We start from the raw sequence: 22,410 nt of genomic DNA, 5'->3' as shown, positions 1-22,410 counted from the left end.
CGTAACTTACATGGCTAGCGAAACTAACATGCAAATTTGTGCAGCATTCTTCTATTAATGTAAATTTATGGCTTATGCTTTCCATTTGCTTTACACATCATTTGGATTTTTGCTAGTTTCATATTTCTGATGTTGCTTAGTATGTTATGTTTTTGTTTGGGGAAGAAACCTTTTCAAATACATACACCTATTCGATATACACACATTTAGTTACATAGTCTGCCCGGAAACAGAAGTTGAAGTCGGTAAAACGAGGGAACAAATACAAGTAGAATGCACGTGGGTAGAGCGTAATTGTAGTGGAAGACTTCCGCTTAAAATGTAGGTAGTTTTAATTTATTTTATTCATTTCGTCAGTTTGCGAAATTTGATTTTTAACCGCTTGATTTGATATACATTTGCATACTCACAGATTGTTGTACACGTGTTTTCGGTTCCGTGAAGTATCGTTTTGGTTTGTTGTATCGCAATCTGGTGGTATTTTATGTTGCTCATATTTGATCTACACACAACTAGTGGAACAGACACGTATGAGAATATGAGTTAAAATTTTGCTATGCATATGCCGTACGATACAATTAAATGAGTAAACGTTTCCATTTATCGGCAACTATAAATTATGCTAAATATATCTGAACTATTCGAATATCCGCCGGTGGCGTTTATCTAATTTCAAAATTCAACTTTAATATATATATATATATCTGTTTGTAATTAATATTTATATGTATATAAATATTTCTGTCTAGTTTACAATTAGCAAAAAGTGTAAGTTTAAATATTGAAATACGTTTAAGTTACTTGCGATTTGTTTGGTTTTTGCAATGAAATAATTTCATTTAACATTTCAGTCATTGTATTTTTTTGGTTTTGAAAGACAAGCCAAAACTTTAACTTACATGGTCGCATGGCTTATCTTAATGGCAAATTTTTGTTGCCTTCTCATCTCTAAACCTGAACACAGGCATTGGATTTGCTTAGTTTTGGGCGGCATTTTCAGACCTGCAAAGGGGAGGTAAAAAGCATAAGGCATACGACCCGTTGAACCGAACCGAACCGAAGCGAACCAGCACAACCGACTTAACTTTTCCAATTAATCAACGGGGGGCGCATTTTAATGTCCGCCGTCGTCGTCGTCACTGGCTCATAAATATTCATGCTGTCAATGCGCATAAATACCTAAGTGCATATTTATGGTCCAAACATTTGTCGTTATGAGTTTTACATTTATGGCCTTTATACTCCACTAATTAATATGCAGGCCAGCGAGCGTCATTTCCATGATTCATGCTCCAGCCTAACAGCCTAACAGCCACGATAATTGCTCCAAAAGTATATACGACCATATCGTAGACCAGATCCCCGATCCCCGATCCCAGATCCCAGATCCTCCGAAAATTCCGGCGCCACAAATGCGTTCATGCGATTCCGGCAACAATGCAGTTCTCTGTGTGCACTTTCCATGTGTGCACTTATCGTGTGGGCGGGTCGTAAACGAAAATGAACGGCGTTTTATTGATGGCTTTGATGCTTTTATTCACTTGTTTTATGGTGTAATTTATTTGCCAGCTTTGAAAAAACTTCTGATTATGAGTGGCGCGTCTGGGCAATAGTAACGCATAAATAAACTTTTGTCTGCATGAGCGATAGTAATTCGCAGGTAAAAATGCAGCCAAATATTTACCAACAGTGGCGAAATGGTTTGAAAACGGCGCAACCGCAAACAAAAATGCATTGAAAGTGAGTTTCCCTGTCAATCCGATTTTCTATAAATACCTCTGCAATTTGCCAAGTTAATCAGGCATTAAATTGGCTTATGGCATATAATGCCTGGCGCCGAAATAGATGTTGACAGAAATGCAAATTCTAGATTACGCATTTGGTGCAATGAATAATTAAATTTCACAAGCGAGTTTGCGGCCTCTGGCGGCCGGAATTAAAATTTACAAAACAAAAAATGTACAAATAAGAGACAATAGGACTACAGTAATCTAAAATGTTTTTATGTCATTATTGTAAATGTTTAACGCTTAATTTTGTTATTTACTCGCTTTGGGACAACTCCCATGTTGACTGAAAACAATTAAGGCAAACAAAGCAAAAAATTAGCATTCCGAATCTCATAATTCAATTACGGAAATTAATTTAAATAGCTCTGAATAATTCAAAATGTTTTTCATCCCATTTTTTCTGGGCTCCTTGACTGTTTTTTTCTTCTTGTATTAGCTACTTTGTTGTGTTACATTTTTTTTAATTGTTGTCGAGCATTTAATTTATGGTGTTTGCTAATTGTGACGTTAATTGCAATTTTAGTAATGCTCCTCAGTCGTTAGTAAAGCGGGCGAAAGCGGTTTTCCCAAAAAAGGGGAAACAATGGATGGCGTTGCGTATACGCAGGGTGGTCCAAAATGCCTGCCAGCTTTTTACGCTTTAAGTGAAAATGACTTTCAGTGTGCCTGGCAAAACAATGCCATCCGTGGAATGCCGTTCGACACTCATCTGGCTGTCGCACCTAAGTGCAGTTAAGTGCTGCGTATGTATAGGATGTATGTGCGCTTACACTGAAAACAACGCGGAGATATACCAATATCTTTGGGATACTCTTTTTTTGGGAAATCCACCTACTGTCGCTAAAAATAAAAGCAATATGAAAATAGCTTAAGCTAACTCTGTATGCATTTGTCCAATGTCTCTAGCAGTTTTAGGAGAATCTTAACTGATAGATAGAATATAGATGGATATTGTATACATTTTATGGATACGTTTATTACAAAGCCGTTATGTTCTTTAGGATTTTTCCCGTGTAGCCGCGCATTTTAATGTGCCTTCTGCACCACCTGCTGCACCACCCCCGCTGCACCATACTTCTTGCACCACCCTACACGGTTTTCCCTTGCTGTCGATTTCAATTGTTTTCGATTTCGCTTTGTGCACGACGGTCCTTTTTTTCGTCCTGCCATTTAGGTTGTTGTTGTAGGTGTTATTGTTGGACTTTCTGTCGTTGTTCAAATTGTCATTTGAGTGCAGTTGTTGTACACACATTGCTGACAATGCCAAAACGTTCAGCAGGATGCTGTGTGATCCATAAAAAATGCAGGCACCAAAAGCCTTTGCTGTTTGTCTTTCAACACCATCAAAGTTCTCTGGTCGATTTCCATTTTCCATTTATTCAAATGAAACACTTGGTGGCACAGAAGCATTCATTGCCGATCCCGGTCGCATTATTTATGCGTTCTTAAACAATTTTAAGAGGCCTTCGGCAACCGCAACCATTTAGGCTATTGCCCAGAGCTATAAATCAGATCAATCTTCGACTATGCCGACATGTGTTGAAACTTCGAGCGCTGCTAAGAGCTGCCATAAATTTTTGGGCGGCACAGAGAACAAGATGATTTCAGATGGTTTATTGTTTATTGGAGACAGAAGTTTGCTCTATGCGGATTACAATCTAGCCGATAATGGGTGCAAGTGGCTCGCAGGTATTGTTGCATCTTGCCCCAAAGTTTCGAGAAAGGTGAGGGACAACCCGACACACAGGAAGTGAAATAAATTGTACGTAAAATTTATGCATAGACTGCCAGCCTGGCGCTCCTCCGTGTTTTTGTGTGGATTCTTTCGGCCGTACCACATACTATATACGGCACTTCCTTGCCATTTTTCGGCTTTGCCCAGCAAAACAAGCCCAACCAGCCAAACGAAATGGAGAGCCATTCTGGGCCACATGCCAAAAACAGAGTCTGTCGGCCCGCCCCCATCCTGGATGCTCCTCTGTCACCATCCTCCCGTCTAACTTGGTGTCATTGTAGCGTTCCAGTGACGACTGTCTGTCCGTTCGACTGACTGAATGCTTGAACGGTTGAATGACGGACTGACTGAATGACTGAATGACTGGAAGACTGACTGACTGGGTGACGGGCTGTCTATTCCACTCGGCCGGGCGCATGCATTTGCTGATGCATAGCCGAAAACTAAAGTGGGAAATGGTGGAGAAAATGGCGCAATGGAATGCGTACACAGAAAGAAAATCTTCAGAGTCCTAGTTGTTCTATTACTTCAACAAGTCAGTGTAATGGTTATGCGCAGGTGTTAAAAATGCCACATTCCTTGTGTGAGGTACTAGATATTTACTCAATTAGCGGCTATTTAAACAATAGAAAGTAAAAAATGTATAAGTATCTTGTTCCAACATCAAAATGAAAAGAAAAAGAGAAAACTGCTTGTTTGTTTTAGTGTAGAAGCCAACCATTTGCATTTGCATCTGTCTGTGCCCATTAGGCATTGGTTCCCACACATTTGGTTTATTTTTTCGGGCTCCCACTTTGTGTGTCGCTGAGTGAAACATCTTTGAGTGAATGAATAAAACTGCGACTGCCTTGTGGAATCTGTCGCTGGTTCAGTTTTTCAGTTTTTCAGTTTTTGTTTCTATTTCCAATGCTGTGTGTGCTCACTTTGTTACACCAAATTGTGCGGCCGTTGTGCTGGATTTTAGTTACATTTGTGTGCGCCAGGAATTATTGATTTGGCAACCGGCCAAATGCAGCCCGACTCCGAGATATTCGTCATCGAAGCGGTGGATAAGCGGTTGCCAAAATATTAAAAAGGAATTAAATTAATTTGTTGTCATCGCTCGACTTCAACGAACACACTTGTTGACCTCCATTGTGATTGCTAGCGTGCAACAATGGGGATCGGGCCCCCTTTGGGGATCTAGGACTACCTGAACCCGACTTTCGAAACATTTGCAGTCTGCACTGATATTTGGCATTGGCAATGCAGCCGCAAATGGAAATTTGCGAAATTATTTCAAGTTGAATGGCCATAGACGTCGTTGGCGGACACATCCATTCAGGGAGCATAATAGATGTTTGCCCAGCTCAAATTCTTGTTTGCTCAGCTCATGCATTTCTATGAGCTCGTCGAGTGTGAAAAGTGTGTGGGCTGTGGTGAGTTCGTTCGGTTGGTCTGGGAGTTCTGGGGGTTATGGGTGCTTTGGGGGCTCTAGGTGTTCTGGGGCCTCCGGGATTGGGGTCTCTAGGTTCAAGGGTTCAAGGGTGCTCGAGAAACCAAACGAAACGAAACGAAACCAAAATGCGTAAATTGAAATTGAGAGATTCCATCAAATTCACAGCCGTTCATTGCTTTTGAAATGAGCTACAATGTTCGTTACTTTTTTATTCAAACACAAAATTCAAAGAAAGATTGGCAAGGACTTAGCATATGGGAGCTGATAGAACTGCAAAGCTTTGGCTTATTCGGTTAGTCGATATTGTCGAAAGCTGTAACAACTAGCATATTTTAATATATTTCTCTTTTCAAATGATAGTTTTACGTGCTCTTGAAATAATACATAGCACTAACAGTTTAAGGACCAGTTGGCAACTATTTAAACAGTAATGACTTGAGGCGTTAAGTGTATAAATAAACAATGGCAAATAGGGGATATGTGCATATACCGGTACCATCGAAAGTCGACAGCCTTGCAGTTCTGGGAGGGGGAATGGGAGTGGAAGTGGGATTGAGAATGGGATCTGTTCCTAGGGACCTATGGCACTGCCAAAACGAAGCAAATCTAACGCCTGTAGTGCTGATACATGCCATGACCATAGCCCATTGGTGTGCTGCCCATGGCACGTTCGGTTGCCTTCTCGATGCTGGCGTAAACGCACCTGTAACAGCACACATAGGCCAAACATCACTTGAACAGGATGCGCCGGAAGGCGCGTCGGAAGTCCTTGTTGAAGATGGTGTAGATGGCCGGATTGAGCGCCGAGTTCATGTAGCCCAGCCAGAAGGCGACGGCGAACGCCGATTCCGGTATGTTGCAATGGCTGCTACATGCCGGCACCAGGATGTACAGGAAGAAGAATGGCAGCCAGCAGGCGATGAAGCTGCCCATGATCAGGCCCAGGATTAGGGTGGCCCGCTTCTCCTTCTTCCGCGCGATTCGACGCTTCTCCTTCTCCGGATCCCTGGGCTTCGGTGTCTTCGGTATGGCCGGCTCCAGTTCCGCCTTCACCACCTGCTGCTGCTGTTGCTGCTGCTGATTTTTGCTGGCCGCTGCACTGGGCTGTTGGTTCTTGGCCGCCGACTTGGCCTCGTTGCGCCGCTGCTGGTTACTCGACTTGCGCCCGAAGATCGGCTGGCAAAGGCGAAACTTGAGCGGCTTGACCACGGCACAGCGACTGACCACGCCCGAATCGCTGCTGGATGGATCGAATTCACTCACCATGTCCGTGTCCACGCCCACGGATAGGGCTCGACACCGTCCGGCGACCGGAGAGACGCGCAGCTCATTACCGCCCGCCTGCTGCAGTCCACCAGGCGTCGCTCCCGCACTCCCATTTCCCCCGCCGGCGGAGGGGGCGCCTCCATCCATGGCCACGGTGCCGTTGTTGTTGTTCAGCGCATTGACGGAGTTGTTGCTGCCCATGGACGGCGGCACGGGCACATTGAGACCCACCCGACCGGTGGCTATCGTGCTGACCTGGAGCGTCTCCTTTGGCGAGGTGGGCGGAGCACCGGACGGGGCCCCGGTGGCCCCGTTCCCGCTGCTCACCACGGTGACCGAATTGGTGCCAGCCCCATTGGGATTTGCATAGGCAAGCACCGTTTGGGCGGCCACCGCCTCCAGTTCCCCCGCCTCCGAGGTGGATATGTCGGAGGCCAGGTCCATGGTCACCGTGGGTATCTGCATCGGCAGGCTGGCGCTGTTCGGTGGAGTCTCGATGGTGGCTATTTGGCGCTGCTGGTGCAGCTGCAAAGCGGACACGCCGCTCGAGGAGGGCATCGGTATTGTTCCTTTCTTGGCGGTGGTGAAGCTCGTTACCTGCAGCAAATGGAAAAGCAACATTAGTAGGCAACAAGGTCACGAGGTGCCACAGAAACCCTTGGGCACAAAGTCGTACCCAAAGTCGTAGCTTATGGGAAATCTACTGCAATAAGATGGATAGTGTACTCTGCTTTTAAATACTTCAAGGCATCCTAAACATAGATCCTGAGCTGTTTTGTTATCATAATCATCCCAAAATGGTTGCAACTAATTAGGCACCATTTGTAGAATTTTTACACCTCAAATTATCTGTCAAACAATATGAGGCAAATCAGTGCATTCAAATATCTGTACTCTTGCTTTCGGTCCGCCTACGCTAGATTGATTTAGAGATCATAAAGTGCTGGCAAAATATTTTTAGTTCGCCAGAGCTGTTGCTGCTGGCACGGGTCACAGTTCTCAAAGTGGTTCTGTGTGATTAACAGTCTCACATGCTCGGGCATTGCAAATTAGGTTGCAGATCCGCACAAGTGCAGCGGCAGTCGAGTCGAGAACAGGGACAGATGGCCCAACACTTGCTACAGAAGTTTTCCATTTCGAAAATCCTGTTTAAGCCAACAGGCGGCAGGGAAACGCGTCCGAGCGCGCGGATTACACAAACATGGAGCGAGGGCTGTTGCTTTTGGATGGGAATGGGGATGGGGGTGGGGTTGGTGATGGGGATGCGGCAACGTGGCCCAAAGGAAAATTAAATGGGAGGGGTCGAGGACCGACAGTGCGGATACCCTTGAATTTTAAGCAGAATATTCTATCGGTTAATAAATAGTAATTATCATAACACTACAAGTGCCAACCTAGGTTAACAATAATATAATTATTTTTTATATATATGGTAAATGGTGGCTCCGTGGGAGGTAAACTTTAGGTTACAAAAAGAAACATTTTTCAAAATTTAGTATTATAATAGCATTACGAAATGCGTTTTACATGGTATTACAATATTTCAATAATTTAAAATAGACTTTTTTATAATAATCCATATTATGCACATTCAAACTAAGCTCATTAAAATGACTTTTTGTAATCTAAACTTCATTTCCCACGTAGTTGCCAGTGTCAAATGATCATATCCCCGCACTCGGTGTAGACAGAATGCTCGAGGCAAATCGCGTTGTCAGCATATGTGCGGGAATCTCCCTCTGTTTTCCCTGATTTCTGTTTTTCCTCTGCTGCCGCTGTCTCTGCTTGTTTTTCCACCCATCCCCCTCATCGCCCCGGAAAATGCAGCCCCTTTCCTGTTTGTTAATCGCTCGTTTGGGCCGCTGCTCTTGCATTTGTTTGCACAAAATGGTCGAGAAGTGTCGCTGATATTGCCGGCTCTGTCTACTGGCGAATGTATTCCAGCTCACACCCATTTTTTCTGCCAGTGTGCATTGCGCATATAGTTAATTGAAAATGCAAATTGCACTGCATTGGCAGTCGTTGTGCTACCTAATTGACGATCATTAGAGACTTTTCACTCAATCAGTGGATTTGGGGTGGAGTTTCGATTAAATTTTCAGCGATAATTTTCCAACCAAGGCCGTTAGGAGCCCACACCCACACCCACACCCGCTCCTCGTCAGTAAATGCCATTGGAATGAATGGCCCTTCATAATGGCCGTTCGCCTTAACGTGGCCAACTGCAACTGCTGCAGCGGCCAAAGTTGCACCGTTGGCAAGTTGCAATTCCCCTTGGCTGAGAGCAAGGGAAGAGGGGAAGAGGGGGGTAAATCCTACACGTAGCCCACAAGTTGTTGATGGGAAATTGAAGCGAGGCATGTGTGCTCAATTTGCAGCTTCCTGGGGTAATGCACAATTACTTTTTGGGGGCAGCGGAAAGGTGTGTGCGAATATTACACATACGCCGCATATGCCACGGTCTGCTAGAAGAATTACATTTGTCCATTGAATCGTAAAAATCCCATTTCCATGCCTGACACATTTTGCGGCCAACCGCAATAATGGCTCAAAAGTGAGATCCTGAGACCCCCGAGGGGTGGAGTCCATTAGGCAAAGGTGTGTAAATATGTGCCCATTTCGACGGGTCAAATTCACAAATAATCACCCCTTCCACTCACCTGTTCGTTGTTCGTTTTGCGGGGATGCTTTTTAATGCCTCTCCTCGCCCGCGCCTTGGCGGCAAAGTAAATTCGTATGTACACAAAGACCATGATGCAGCTGGGTATGTAGAAGGAGCCCAGTGCCGAGTACAGCACGTAGCCAATGTCCTCGCTCAGCTGCAAAGAATCGAAAAAGGACGAGGGTTAGACATTATCGGGGCATGGGCCAAATGGATTTAACTAAACGACTGCCAAAGGTGAAGTCTGGTGCAATGTCGAAAGTTCACGGTATATAAGTCATTTCTGCAAGCAAAATCAATAAAGTAAGGTGTCTTTCCTGTCATACAAAATTAAATATGATTATGAGTCACAAGTTTTTTGATTTTTACGGATTTTTATATACATTTATCTTCACACAATGTAGGCAAAGTAATAAATATAGTTTGGTGAAAGCAATTATATTAGCATCTACACTCTATTAACTAAAAAGCCAATTCATTTAAGATTGGCCGAGGTCTTTACGAGTATCAGCCAAATTGACCGAAATGCCTTTTGTTCAACCAGTTTCTGCAGCTAAATTTGCTTCTACCGACAGCCAATGGAACTGTGGACTACTTTTTCGTCCTTTGTAGTCTTTATTAATTTTAACCCTTTCAGCCATCAACTAGTCAAATTTTCCCATTGAATGCCCTGAACTTGACTTGTAGCCTTTGCTGGAGCTTAAAGAGCATTAAGTAACTTTACCAAGTTACCTCAACTATCGTGTGCCAGATTAAATTTACGACCCAACATCCTCTGACTTTGACTCGCTTTTCTTCGATACTTTCTAACGCTTTAGTCGGCTTGTTGCTTTTGGCCCTGTTTTCAGGCTGATAGTGGGGTCATTGAGTGCATTAGGCAGATTTACTGTAAAATGCATTCCGCCTTTTCTGTCCGGCCCAAAATGTTTTTGTCTGAGGCTGCCTCCGTCGGCAATTCTGCGCCCCGGGTTCCATCTTCCTAAGGCATTTATGTGAAATATGCAAAGTGCATGAAATTTCATAACGTTAAATGAAGTAAAAGTATTAGATTACCGCACCGCACAAAAGGGATTCTTCCACCTGGCGGCGGAAAATGTTTCTGGCCCATTTTCTGGTGCTTGGAAAGCATTTTACTTTCCTTTAAAGCTGCCGGAATTAAATCATCTCAAACTTACTGCTCTCGCCGCTGCCCGTCCAACTCTCCTCACAAAAATTATGCAAATTAAGTGTTTTGATGAAAGGCATTCGAAAAAGTGCACTTGACAGGAGGGGAAAGAGGAGAAAGTGGGGAAAGTGGGGAAAGTGGGGAACGGATTGCCCCAGCAGCTTTGCCCTTTTGAGTCGCTGTTCGTGTTGTTCGCCGGCGAGTGGCGTGCATAATGAAAAGCTTTTGTCCCGTTGTTACTGCCACTGCTTGTAGCTCACCTCAATCCGCATTCAACGCTCCTGGGAAATGCATAATTCTACACGCTGAGAAAATGCCAATAGCTTCGGAACATTCAAAATGATCATTTATTTGTGCCGTTGTCTGTGGGAAAGGATACACTTTGGAGGCAATCCTTGGGGCTCTGGTTTCTGCAAGCACCATTTTCTGATTCTGATACCATTTCGCACAGTGCACGCATCCTTGTGCGGCGAATATCTGTGTCCGACATCAGCTGGTCACGTTAAGCTGCTTCCCTCTGAGGGAATTGCAGTAGCCGGTTAAGAAATCGACTAGCAATTTATAAAAAATGCTTTACGTACTTGATATCCGAGTACGTATGTACATCTGGAGAAAGAAGCTGGGTACAAACGAAATTTATTTAAGATTTTAAGCTGCTTACGTTCATATGCAGGCAGGCAAATTGAATTGCCGGGAAGGGGAGCCAGCTGTAAATACGAGCACACAGCCAAATATCTGGATAGCTGGCCTCGCATGCAGAGGCAGCTTAAGTGCAGCCCAGTTTATCATAAGCCGCAGGCGAAGTTGCACCAGAAACAGGCTGAGCTAGACAACTTTATCCTGCTGCCAAAGCAGAATATAAATTTCCGAGGCTATCCCCATCCACCCAACCATCCAACCATCCAACGCCCGTCTCGAAAACCGGGGTTGTGGCAACAAAATAAGCATAAAGTATTAAGCGCCGGTTATAATGTTGCCGAAATATACATCAAGTGGCAGGCTGAGACGGCCAGGAGAACGCCACCAGAGGATCCGAGCAGATGAGTAGAACCACCAACAGCTACTTAAGCTGGATTCTTGAATGCTGACGCTGCTGCCAGCCGGGCTGTCTCGGTTTTCAACTTATTGCTTGCCGCACAGGCAGCACGCTAACTGCACTGGGAGAAACCGGACTGCGAAGTTTCCCACCACGATTTGTACGCGTCATGAATACATCAATTGAAAGCAACAGATGTGGGTGTAATTAGTTGTGTTTTTATTAGAATATACCATTTATTGAAGTGCCTAGGCCAATGAATCATGTAGTTCTATGCAGTGCTATACACAGCAAGGGCTAAGTATTTGTAACACTGCAGTAAACTGCAGTTGCATCGGAAACATTGTTGTAGCTTCTCTTACAGCACCATTGTAAATGGTCCCATCATTTACGGCTTAAGGCTGATATATTGACAGCATTTGTCAGCGCTTCACGCGGAAGCGTCTCTCACCTCCGCCGTTGAAAATAGTGTTCCAAAGGTACGAGTTTCGTTTCGGTGGCATTGACGATTAAAGCCAAAGTTGGCCGAAAAACTTTGCTCGGTAGGCCGAAAAGTTGCGCATACGCCACGTGTGGGCACGTCTCTCAGGAAACACCTGTAGCAAAATTGTGGGCCCAAAGTTTTGCACACTGCGATAATGATGTTGAGCCGGGCGGCGGGGAAAAGTGGGGCAGAATATTTTATTAACGCATTGGAACAAAGCTCTTAAACTGACATTTGTGCGGGCCACGAACGTGTTGGCCAGGCTGGAAACTAGTGGGCGAACAAATAAATTGTCAACTGTGCGTGACGATAACTTTATGCAGCGGATTTAATGTAATTGAAAACTTCACTTTGTTGCTGCATTTTCCCTCAGCCTTTTTCCTTTTTCTGTTTTCCTTCTTCCATTTTCTATTTTGCACTTTCCTTTTCCCCTTAACCCATTTCCCAATGCCATACACCTTTGGTGCTTTGGAGCTTCCTGCTCCTGCAGACTTTCAATCCCTCAATGCGCCCTCAATCCGCCCACAAGCTGCATTTGTGCTAATTTGCAGATTTTCAAATTGCAGAGGGCGCCTTTGTTTATTTAAAAGTTTTCCCACGCGCTCCTCGAAGAAGAAGCGTGCAAAAACAGAGAAAGAGCAAGAAAAACAAGGCACGAGGCGAGAAGGAAAAATAATTATTCTGCAATTTTTAATTAAATGGCAATGGCAATTGTTGCTGCTCCCGCTTCATCCTCTGCATTGGCGAACTTAAGCTGACGGAAACAAAAACTCATTATGCGCCACCAAATTCGTTAGGCGGGCAGGAGCTTGAGCAAAAGCAACAGCTAAAAGTGTTGATGATGACAAGTGCCTCGGAAAAAGGATGAAAAAAACAGCCAGAGCCAAAGGAGGAGGAAAATGATGAAAGGGCTGACGGCAGACCGAGTGGAAATTTATTGAAATGTAAACATGGAAAAGCAGGCTGAAATGAGCGTAATTAAAAATATTAAATTCCTCTGCTTCGGTCGCGCTCCACGCGTCCTGTGTCCACGTGGCGTATGAGCGGTGCTTTAAAGGTAAATCATCCGCCTCGTGGGCTTGTGGCCACCAATAGCTGCCAGCAATCGCAAATAATATGTAATGAAAGAAAATAAAGAAGAAATTCCGCTGTAAACACAAAAGAATTTCAATCCGCATTGCATTGCAGAAAGTTTGAGCAGAGAAAAAAGGGCCGCAGAACGAAAGTTGAGTCGAGCTCACAAAAGTACGAAAAACAAAATGTGTGTGTAACCAACAACACTTTGAAAAACAGAAATAAATATGATAAACTATAATTCTTCAGAACCTCTGTGCGACTATTAAAATTACGCTTGAAAAAAATGTTGATTCTTGTGGGGTAAACATTTGCTTAAAAATTATAATTATTAATATAAAGGTATAATTAAAATTTTAAATTATAAAATTATATTATTTTCTAGTAATCAGCTAAATCCTTTTAATGCGACTTAAAATATATATTTGCTCTGCAAATGAAAAAAACGCGTTCTCTTCGAGGACGAGTGGAATAGTGGGACAACAGAAAATGTGGAAAGAGTTGGTAGTGGCTGCTGTCATCATCAGCATTGTTGTCGGTGCTTGTGCAAGTTTTTCAACAGCAATAAGCCAGCACTGCGAAGGACTGCAGGACACATTCGGACGCGTACGCGGACTCGGACTCGGTCTCGCCAAGGACAGCAACGCACTGAGACAATCAATAAATCTAAAGTGCAACTACAGGCGGCGACTACACAGCTCAGTTTTCAATTCGACCAAAAGAAATGCTCGCTGCTTGGCCCTCGTTTCCGCCCCTTTGACAATGTTGTCAATACTTAAAGCTGGCGATCTCGTGCTCTATGGTCTACTTCCCCAGCCCCATTCCAGCTCGATTTGCCCTCTTGTTTGTCGCTGCTCGCTGAAGCAGCCATTTTGCACAGAGTTTGCATAGCCAATTTGCCTGGCTGCAGTTTTTCTTTTCTCGCTCCTCGTCTTCGTCTTCGCATTGACTTGAACTGCTCCTCGTCAGGAAGTTGCACATCCTCGTGCTGAAGCTTGCATTTCAATTGACTGCACTTCGCATTGGCATTTGCCCATTGCCATTGCCATTCCTTATTTTCTATTAGAGCATTCACTCCGCTTTCCCAGGCTGTCGTCATCGCCAGCTGACTTTATTTGCGACTGCCTTTTCGCATTTTCACATTTCCACATTTTCACAACTTAACGCTTGCCCGCACTTGCCATAAACGTAAATCAAGTGGCTCCTTCGTTCGGAGGCTGGACTCTGCCACTCAAACGAGGGCTAATGCCGCAGATCCGTCCAGTTGGCCATCTCCACGCGTCATTTACGCCACGACAATGTCCAGCCAAGCTAATTTTTTATCAATTAAAAGCGCTGCTAGTGCAGAGAGTAACGAAATACCAGAGAACTGATTACACTTGTAAAAAAGAATTATAGATGTACTTGTAGGAGCACACTTATCATACTTGAAGCATCATAAAAAACTGTGCTCTGGTCATATACATTTAATGTCTTAATCCCCTTACTAAGGGGCTTAATAAAAAGTATTCTTTTTTATTGGGGCATAAGCACATCCATTTATATGTTGCACTTGTGCTGCTGGCCAGAAAAGCCAAAGAGAACTGTATTGCCCGCGTTATGTATTGGATTTTCCAATTGGCGGTTTGATTTTTTTCATTGCGATGCAATAAATTAATTGCGCAGGAAACCTCTTCGACTCGAGGGTGTTTTTTAAGCCTTGGGTCGTGCCGATTTGTTATTGCCGCGTAATTGCGGCTGACGGCACGCTTCATTAAATTGCAATTTTTCAGAACCGCTAGTCATCCGCTAAGCCATGCAAATGCATTTGCTGGGGCGCCACTAAAAAAGCGGCCAACAGCCAACAAAGTGTTGGACGGGCGCAATGGAAGAAAAACACATTCCCGGAATTATGCTGCGGGCCTTTTAATTGTTGTGGCCAGTTTCATGGTTTTATTATTTGATTTCGTCCGCTGGCTGTATGGCTGCGTGTGGCATAGCGTCTCCCCCCACAGGATTTTCCCCTCCGCCCTCCGCCCTATGCGCGGCGTGTATCCGCTGCGAAACGGCGCTTTTATTATGCGGCCTGATATTTTTAACGGCAACCACTTTATGCTGATTGCCAGCCTGGCCTATCCGTTAGCAGCCGCCAGCTTAATATTATCGTTAAAATAAAATAGCAACAAAACAGCTCACAACGGCAACTGTTGCTGCTCCGCTGCGTGGTAGTTGTAAAGTGCAGAAGGACTGAGGATTTGTTGCTGCCTTTACGGAATCGTCGGCTGCGGAAATTGCTTGTTGACACGCAGAGGGTGGGTGGAAAATTGGGGGAGGTGTTTTTCCGATGGTGCCTGACCTAGTCCACGGCAATTTGTTTCCGCGTTTTCAGCCGTGGTCATTTCAGACTAGGTTTTCACTCCGGTACCCTTATAGAAGAAGTTCCTCAATCAAACATTATTAAAATTGTGTCCAACTGTGAATGTTTAAGTAAAAGAATAAGAGTCTTGAAAGTCACACTCTATTTTAGAAAACAACAATCAAGGACAATAACTATTTAGGAACCTCATTTTTGCCAGGAATAATTCGATTTTATGTTGAAGTGGAACTGTGCAAATAAATCACCAGCTGAATTGTTTATATTTTGAGTTTAATTAAAATATGTGCCTAAGTAGCATTTAATTTTGAATGACTTCTAAAATCGACAGATATTTTCAAAGGGTATTTATAATGCAGTTACACCCTGCTCGTTTAATGGGCTTGCCTTTTTGTTTTTGGCCAACGCAAATTGTGATTGATGTTTGGCGCTAAATGACTATAATTATGCAACACGATTTGACTTGCGTTTTATTTGATTACCGGTTGCGGGCTCATTGTGTGGCCAAATCGAACCCGACCCGAGCCCACCCCCTTGATGACTCTATTCCCAATTGGACGGGAGGTTAGTGGCGATAAGCGAGCTGTTCCGGACTGCCTATTGATTTTGTGTCATTGGTGTTTCGGTGCTCACCGAAAGCAAATGAGTTGTGTAATTAATACGGGCTTTTGTCTTGCCATAATGGCAGGCACATAAATAGCACAATAAGCCCAGGGTATGTTACGGAAAATAGCAGAAAATTAATTTTCATATGGCTTTCGGTTGGCCCTCTCTCTATTCAATTGTGCTGAAGTGCGTGTGTGTGCGTTAGTACGCGTGTGTGCGTGGGCCTAAATGTATGCTAATATTATGCCTTTAACCACAATGTCGCATGCATTGTTAATCATCTGCAGTTGCCAGTTGTAACAAATTGTTGCCAAATGCTTGTTTGGGGCTCCGCAAACTTGTACACAAGTGCGACCGAGAGCGGCCAACGGCGTCGTTAATTTTAACAGTAAATTAAATAAGAGTCTTTTCGCATTGGGAGCCATGGAAGCTGCCACTGAGCCGTGTTTCGGGCCCAAACGGGCAGTTAACCGGCCAGAGCCATAAACACTGAAAATGTTCGGCTTTTACATTTTAGAAAGTTTGAATGGAAACAAAATTGTATGTATTCCACATTTTAATGGTAGAGGATATTCGGTGCTAAAATATTGAATGCGTTTAATAAATTCATAATTCAAAGTCTAAATTAAACACAGCAATAATATATTTATTATTTAAATACTGACTTTAATATATGGCAGAGCATATCTCATTTCTGAGTGCACTTTATATGGAAACCTAATGTCCGAATGTTTGTTCTTGCGAGTGGTCGCCTGGCAAGCCAATTGGAAATTTTAAATGATATATATTCGAGCGGGAGAGGCTGGCCAGTGTTCTGCTCTCGTAATGTAGCTAAAATCGAAATCTGGCTAAAACGTGTTTATGCCGAATAGTGTGGGCCGCATTTCCAACTGGCCAGCTTTGCTTGGGCCAAAAATAATTACTGTGTTGTGCCGGGCGTACAAATCATGTTGGTTTTGCAGGCAGCATGCAGCATGTAGCATGCAGCATGCAGCAGGAGCAGCAAACCCACAGCAACAACCATGTTTCACAAATTTTAACGCTTAATGGTTATTGACACACAAACAAACCAACAGGGCACACGGAAGGAGGTGGGTGGTGTGTAGTGTGTGGTGGGTGGTGGGTGGTGGGCGGTGAGAGGAACAAACAGCATGACACTCGTCGTCGGCAAAAGCCGGACAAATGAACAACCGCTGTTGCAGCCATGGACAAGTTGCCATTGGGGCTTTGGCCGTGCGGTCAAACGCATGAGGAAGGAGCAGCTGACCAGGGGTTGAAGGGGGTTAAAGGGGGGCTATGAGGGTGCTTGCCAGTGGGTGGTGGTGGTCCAATAGCACGGACAGCAACGATAACAACACGACAAGTACAACTACAGGAACGCCCGGGCGCTCAACAAGCAAAACAGCTTTCCACATATCACGCAATTTCCATTGCAACGCTTGTTTGCTTTCCTCTGCCGACGGCTGTAATTTATGGTTTAAAGTACTAAAAAACGCATGTGTGCGTATTGCTGGCATTATTGCATTTTAATGTACGGTGTAGGTCAAGATAATAAAGTGGCTAAACTTTATAACTTCTAAAAAGTATAGAAAACCTAACCAAATAGATGTTACTGCAAAAATACACGTAACAAAGTACAAAAATGTTTATTCTATATATTAAATGTTATGTAAGTAAATACAAAGAATTGAAAGCTATTCCCATTTGATTGACCGCTGCTGTTCACAAACTTCGGAGAGCAGCCATACGCAGTATACACCTGAAATTAAAATTGAAATGAAGCCTTGCGGCGACCTTAGACAATATTGATATTGATTTGCCTTGCATGCTCAGGTCAATCAAGCGGAATTAAAAAGTTTCCGTTTCACTAGCAATTGCCAGAATATCAATTTGATTAAGTGGAAGGATTGCAATCCTTTAAGTCCTCTCCGACCAGAGCTCAATGATAATGATTGTATTCGTCGGTCAGAAGTTTTCGGCCACAAACAGCATCAGTATTGGCGGGATTCGTTTTCATTACGCCACCCAAGCTCCGCCATGTGTGAATGTGTGAGCGTGTGAGTGTGTGCGAGAGTGCAATTTCATTAATGGCTAATTAATTGCAACTTTATTTCGCGGTCCGTCCGCCGTGGCAGCCAACCATTTTGCATTGTAGCGGAATGTGCTGCATGCACGCAACAACCATCGTCGAATGGAAATAATGGAAAGTTGTGGAGAGCTTGTGTGGAAGTCAGACAGGAAGGGCATACGTTTTGTTATGCGAAATTCCAGCTATAATTTAATTTTAATTTTTGTATAATTTTTAAACGCCCCTCCTCGGCACGAGAGTGCCTGCTCGTGGGCAATCGCATATGCAGTGCACTTCATATTAAGCGATTGCACAAGGCTCTCTGCGTGTTTTAAAATCGTTAGGCATGCGCGCACACACCCGCTAAAGACGAACTAAGGCTTCGACTAATTAGAACACTAATTAGCGTTATTAAAATACGGCGATGGCGGTAAAGTAATGGCAGACACTGTGCCCCAGCCGGAGGCGTCAAGGGGCGGGTTTCGGGGTGATCCTGGATGGTGTGGCAGGACTGTGTGGACTGGGTGGCAGGACCAAAGCAAGTAAAGCGCGTGGCAGCAGCTGCACGACTGCCTGTCTGACTGTTCCTGCCGTTTGCCGGGGAAGCTGCCCATTAAAAGCACATTTAAGATGTTTACAAACGTGTTCTGAGACGATGCACACGACGAACCCACGCTCACACGGCGACTTAGACACTGCGAGGAATTCCGACAACTGCAAATAAATTTGCTAAGGGTATGTGAGGATATTTTATAAAGGACCTCAATGAAATTTTTGCAATAATTCACGACATAAGTAGACAATAATATTAAGTTTTTATTAAATAATAAAAGTCTATAACCTACGAAATGTACGTTAAAATTCAATCTCTTTTCTATAATTTTTTAAGCCAACTAAACCAACTCTTATTAATTTGTGTACCTCTTTCTACTTAAACATAATTAACCCAACCACCAATTATCCTTTTCTAACAAGCTCAAATGTTCGACTTTTGCATTTAAGCATACAAGTTATAGTTTTTCCTAGTGCCACGACACGCATTTGCTGTCAGTTTTTGCACTGGCGAAACTAGAACACGACAGCGGAAGGAGAAACTGCTGCGGGCGGAAACGGATGTGTGCCGGCGGGAAGAAGAAGAGCGCAGCGCTGGAAAAGAATGGGTGTGCGTGAAATTAGAGGCGGGGTGGAGTACACTTTACAACCGACATAGCGCAATGGCCTCGCCTGGATTGGGTATATGGGGAGCTGAACGAATTTGATTGGCTCCAGATGAGGGCGGGCGCAGGCGGCCGAATGCGAAAACTTTACTTTAATTGACAGCAAAAAGCAATTTGCCTCATTACAAGCAACACGAGCGTAATTAAATGCTGCCCTGCGGCACAAAGCTGCTCCATTGTGCCGTCCTGCTGCTCCTGCCACTTCGACCACTCCGACACCGATTTACCCACCAGCTACAGCGGCTCCTCCTCATCCTCCTCCACCGCCTCCGCTTCCTTCGATGGCCATCCCCCGCCAGGATTACGGGGAAAGCTTTAAATTCGAAACGCTTTGACCGACGGCGCACAAAAGGGTCCGGCAGACAACAGACAACAGACGACATGCGATTTAGTTTCTTATTTGACACTTTTCCGCAGAGCTTTTGCCCCGTTTTATTTCGCCATTTCCCTTCTTTCCGGGTGGGGCAAAGCGATGGGCGAAAGGGCAGCTTCGGCATCTGTCGACGTCCGCTGCAGTCATGGCAAATGTCATTTAAAGGACAATAATGGCGGTCGTTGTTGCCGCCGTTCGCCCCAGTCGACCGAAAAGTTCCCATTTTTTCTCTTGCGCCGCTTGGCGCCGCATTTAAAGTCGAGTTAAAGTTCAAGTTACTGTGCGAATGTGCGTCAGCTGCCAGGCTGCCAGGCTGCGAGGCTGCGAAGCTGCGGAGTAACGGATCTCGGTATCGATTTACCCAGAATGTGACATAATTATGGCTCTGTTAACACACACTCGTGCGCGAAGCGAAAGCGGAGCACGAGACTCCTTGAGGATGGAGGCGTCCCCGAGGAGCAGGACACAAGTGCCGTGGAGATGAGCTCAGGCGTCATCTTCCTCCGCAGTGGGTGCACTCAAAAAAAAGTGCTCAGCCCGTAGCTTGGATATAAAGAGAACATAATGTGCGCTTGGCAGTCAAGTTTATATTTTAATAAAATATAAGCCCCGATTTAAAGAGCACTTCAACATCAGTGGCTTCTGGAAAAAGCTTCCATACAATTAAATGTATGCATGCCACTTGATTCTAATTACGTTTTTCAATCCAAAAAACCTTCTCCCAGTGTTTTGTAATATTTTTAGAGTACGCCGCTCCAGTCTACTTTATGGCAGTCGGGTGCCCCTGACTTGTCCCCACTTGGCTGGCGATTTATGTGTGTGCCGGAGGGTTGGTCAGCAGGAAAGTTTTCATTAATTGTACTCTCATGTCAGCAGAATAGGCGGCAGAATAGAGCGCCGCCCTCTGGCTGCCAGTCGCATCCATGTAATTTAATCAAGAGATGAAGAAAGTTTAAGCCATCTCTGCCTTGTGGGCCGAGCACAGATCGGAGATGGGCTCGGCAGAAAGTTGTGCCAGCCAGCCGGGTGGCAGGGCAGAGGCCAGAGTAAATATTGAAATCTTCAACCTCTGACCCGCATGACAGACGAACAACAGGGATAACAATGCCCCGCATACAAATTTGTGGGCGTCGCTGAAGAGATTTGTAAACAATATTTTGTGGCGTACATTTGGGACAGCCGCTGCCTTTGTATATTGGCTGGCATCGTTTCCTGGTGGCTCGTCCTTGTGCTCGTCTCGATTTCGGTTTCGGTTTCGCTTACAGAAACGCTGCCTACTTTTTGGGGGCAGCTATTTGGTGTTCTTTTTATTGGGCTGCCCTGTTTCTTGTGTCTCGCAGAGACAGAATGTATTCCATACATTGTTGCTCGTTTATTTGCCCTTTATCCTCGAACTTTGCCATCAGGCTGAGTTCTGCTTTAGCGGATTTAAGAATTTTTCATGAAGCGTATAATGCGAGATTTGAGCCAACGAGATTAAAAATTCCGCCGTGGCAGCTCGCCCCTTTATTAACAGCCAGTTTTTGAGAGCTAAGGAAGCTAAGGAAGTCCAAGGACTCTGGCTCGCCACTTCAGCGACGCAATCAGGCGTGAGTATAAATATTTATGGTACACATTTCTTCGGGTCCAATCAACTTTGCATTAGGCAGAAAAATATAAAAGCGCAAAACCATATTTACTGACACACACTACAAATGAAAATCATGGCAAATGTTTCAGCATAATTTCACAAACACAAAGACCGCCAAAAAGAAAACACAGACAACGCCGAAATGCGTTGCCAACACAGAAATACTCGTATATTACAACTGTCAAAGCGACAGATACTTTACTGATTTCAGGGGGAAGTGTACTATACGTTATGGTATGTACTCTATCGACAGGCGGCGATTGCTCGCTCTATTCTGTTGGACTGTGGGACTGTTGGACTATTGGTCGACGCTCGTGATTGCTTTGCAGTTTTTAGAAATGTCATGTATCCTAGTCCTGTGCGTAGTTATGTCTGAACATAAAATCAATATGCGCATACTTAAATTTTATTCCCTTACAATTTGTGTACGAATTTGTGTGGCCCACTTTTGCCCCGACTCCAAGCGCCCGTTGTTTTACGATGTTCCGCAATGCCTTCTTTTCCTTTTATTTTTTGCAGCCAGATCCTTTTGTTTTTTGTATTTCGCTTTTGTTGTTTTGTAGTCCATTTAATTCATGCCATCAAGGACCTAGCTGGCTGGCAGGGTGCACATGCTTTGTCCATTTTGGGGGGAAATGGGAAACGTTGTTTTGACATATTTTTCTCGTTTATGTGTCCCTTGATCCGCTGGGTGTTGCTTCCCATTCGCTCTGATTTTGCCCTCTGTTGTTGCCCTAGGTGGTATATATTTTTTATTATTTTGCTTTGCTGCCTCTGTCCTGCCATTCCGGCGTTCAGTCCCACACGGCGTATGCTTGATAATTGCTTTGGCATTTGGCAACGCCTTTTCCACGGCAAATGCCTGGCGAGTATTTGCTTGGCTAGCTTCCTAATTGTGTTTGCCTAACGCTCCACAAACGAGGCGGAGCAGAAGGAGGTGGTAGTGGCATGTAAGCCACTCTATTATGTCATTTGGGGCATTCAATACAAATTGGTAATATCTCATTTATTCCCATTTTGGCTTGTCGTCTTACACATTCGTCGAATCCAGACTAATGGGTGGTGGGTGGTGGTTGGTGGGTGGTGGATGGGTTCCGGCTGCAAGGTGGTTGGGCTGCGATATATATCCTTCTGCACACAAGTGCGTACGTGGGTGCTTCTGCTGACCACGCAGGCAAACAAGCAGAACAAACAAAAACAAACTGCCAACGGAAAAGCCGAGACAGACACTCGTTCACTGTCATTGCGCTGGTGAGTGACCAAATGTCAAATATACCAAGGCACACACTTATTTCATTTCCAGATTTATGGTGGGAATCGCAAGTGTCCAGCCAGCCAACCAGCCAGCTCACTCGACCTCAAGCGGGGCACTGAGAAAAAAGAGGATGGTGCTTTTCAACTTAAAAAACAAACACTATTTTCCTTTCTAATGATACTATTTGAATGGTATTTTAACGCATAAACTAATTACAGTCCTGCCACTTTTATTGCTACAAAACTGTTATCTTATCAG

At 44.4% G+C, this 22,410-nt stretch overlaps 1 protein-coding gene across 1 annotated transcript in view; it reads right to left on the bottom strand.

Annotated features, from left to right (window-relative positions):
- Positions 1 to 5,135: 5,135 nt before the first annotated feature.
- The window catches only part of LOC122619854 (alpha-2Db adrenergic receptor), a 45,429-nt gene continuing 28,154 nt past the window's right edge, over positions 5,136 to 22,410 (bottom strand). Inside the window, exons 2-3 of the mRNA XM_043797051.1 lie at positions 8,890 to 9,048; positions 5,136 to 6,826 (exon numbers count right to left, since the gene is read on the bottom strand). Of these exons, the coding sequence (XP_043652986.1) occupies positions 5,693 to 6,826; positions 8,890 to 9,048 (1,293 nt within the window). The 3' untranslated portion in view covers positions 5,136 to 5,692. The remainder of the gene's footprint in view (positions 6,827 to 8,889; positions 9,049 to 22,410) is intronic.

The sequence above is a fragment of the Drosophila teissieri genome, chromosome 3R, assembly GCF_016746235.2.
Source record: "Drosophila teissieri strain GT53w chromosome 3R, Prin_Dtei_1.1, whole genome shotgun sequence".
NCBI classification, from domain to species: Eukaryota; Metazoa; Arthropoda; class Insecta; order Diptera; family Drosophilidae; genus Drosophila; species Drosophila teissieri.
Note: the sequence above shows the minus strand (reverse complement) of the source record. Positions and strands in the feature narration are given on the sequence as shown.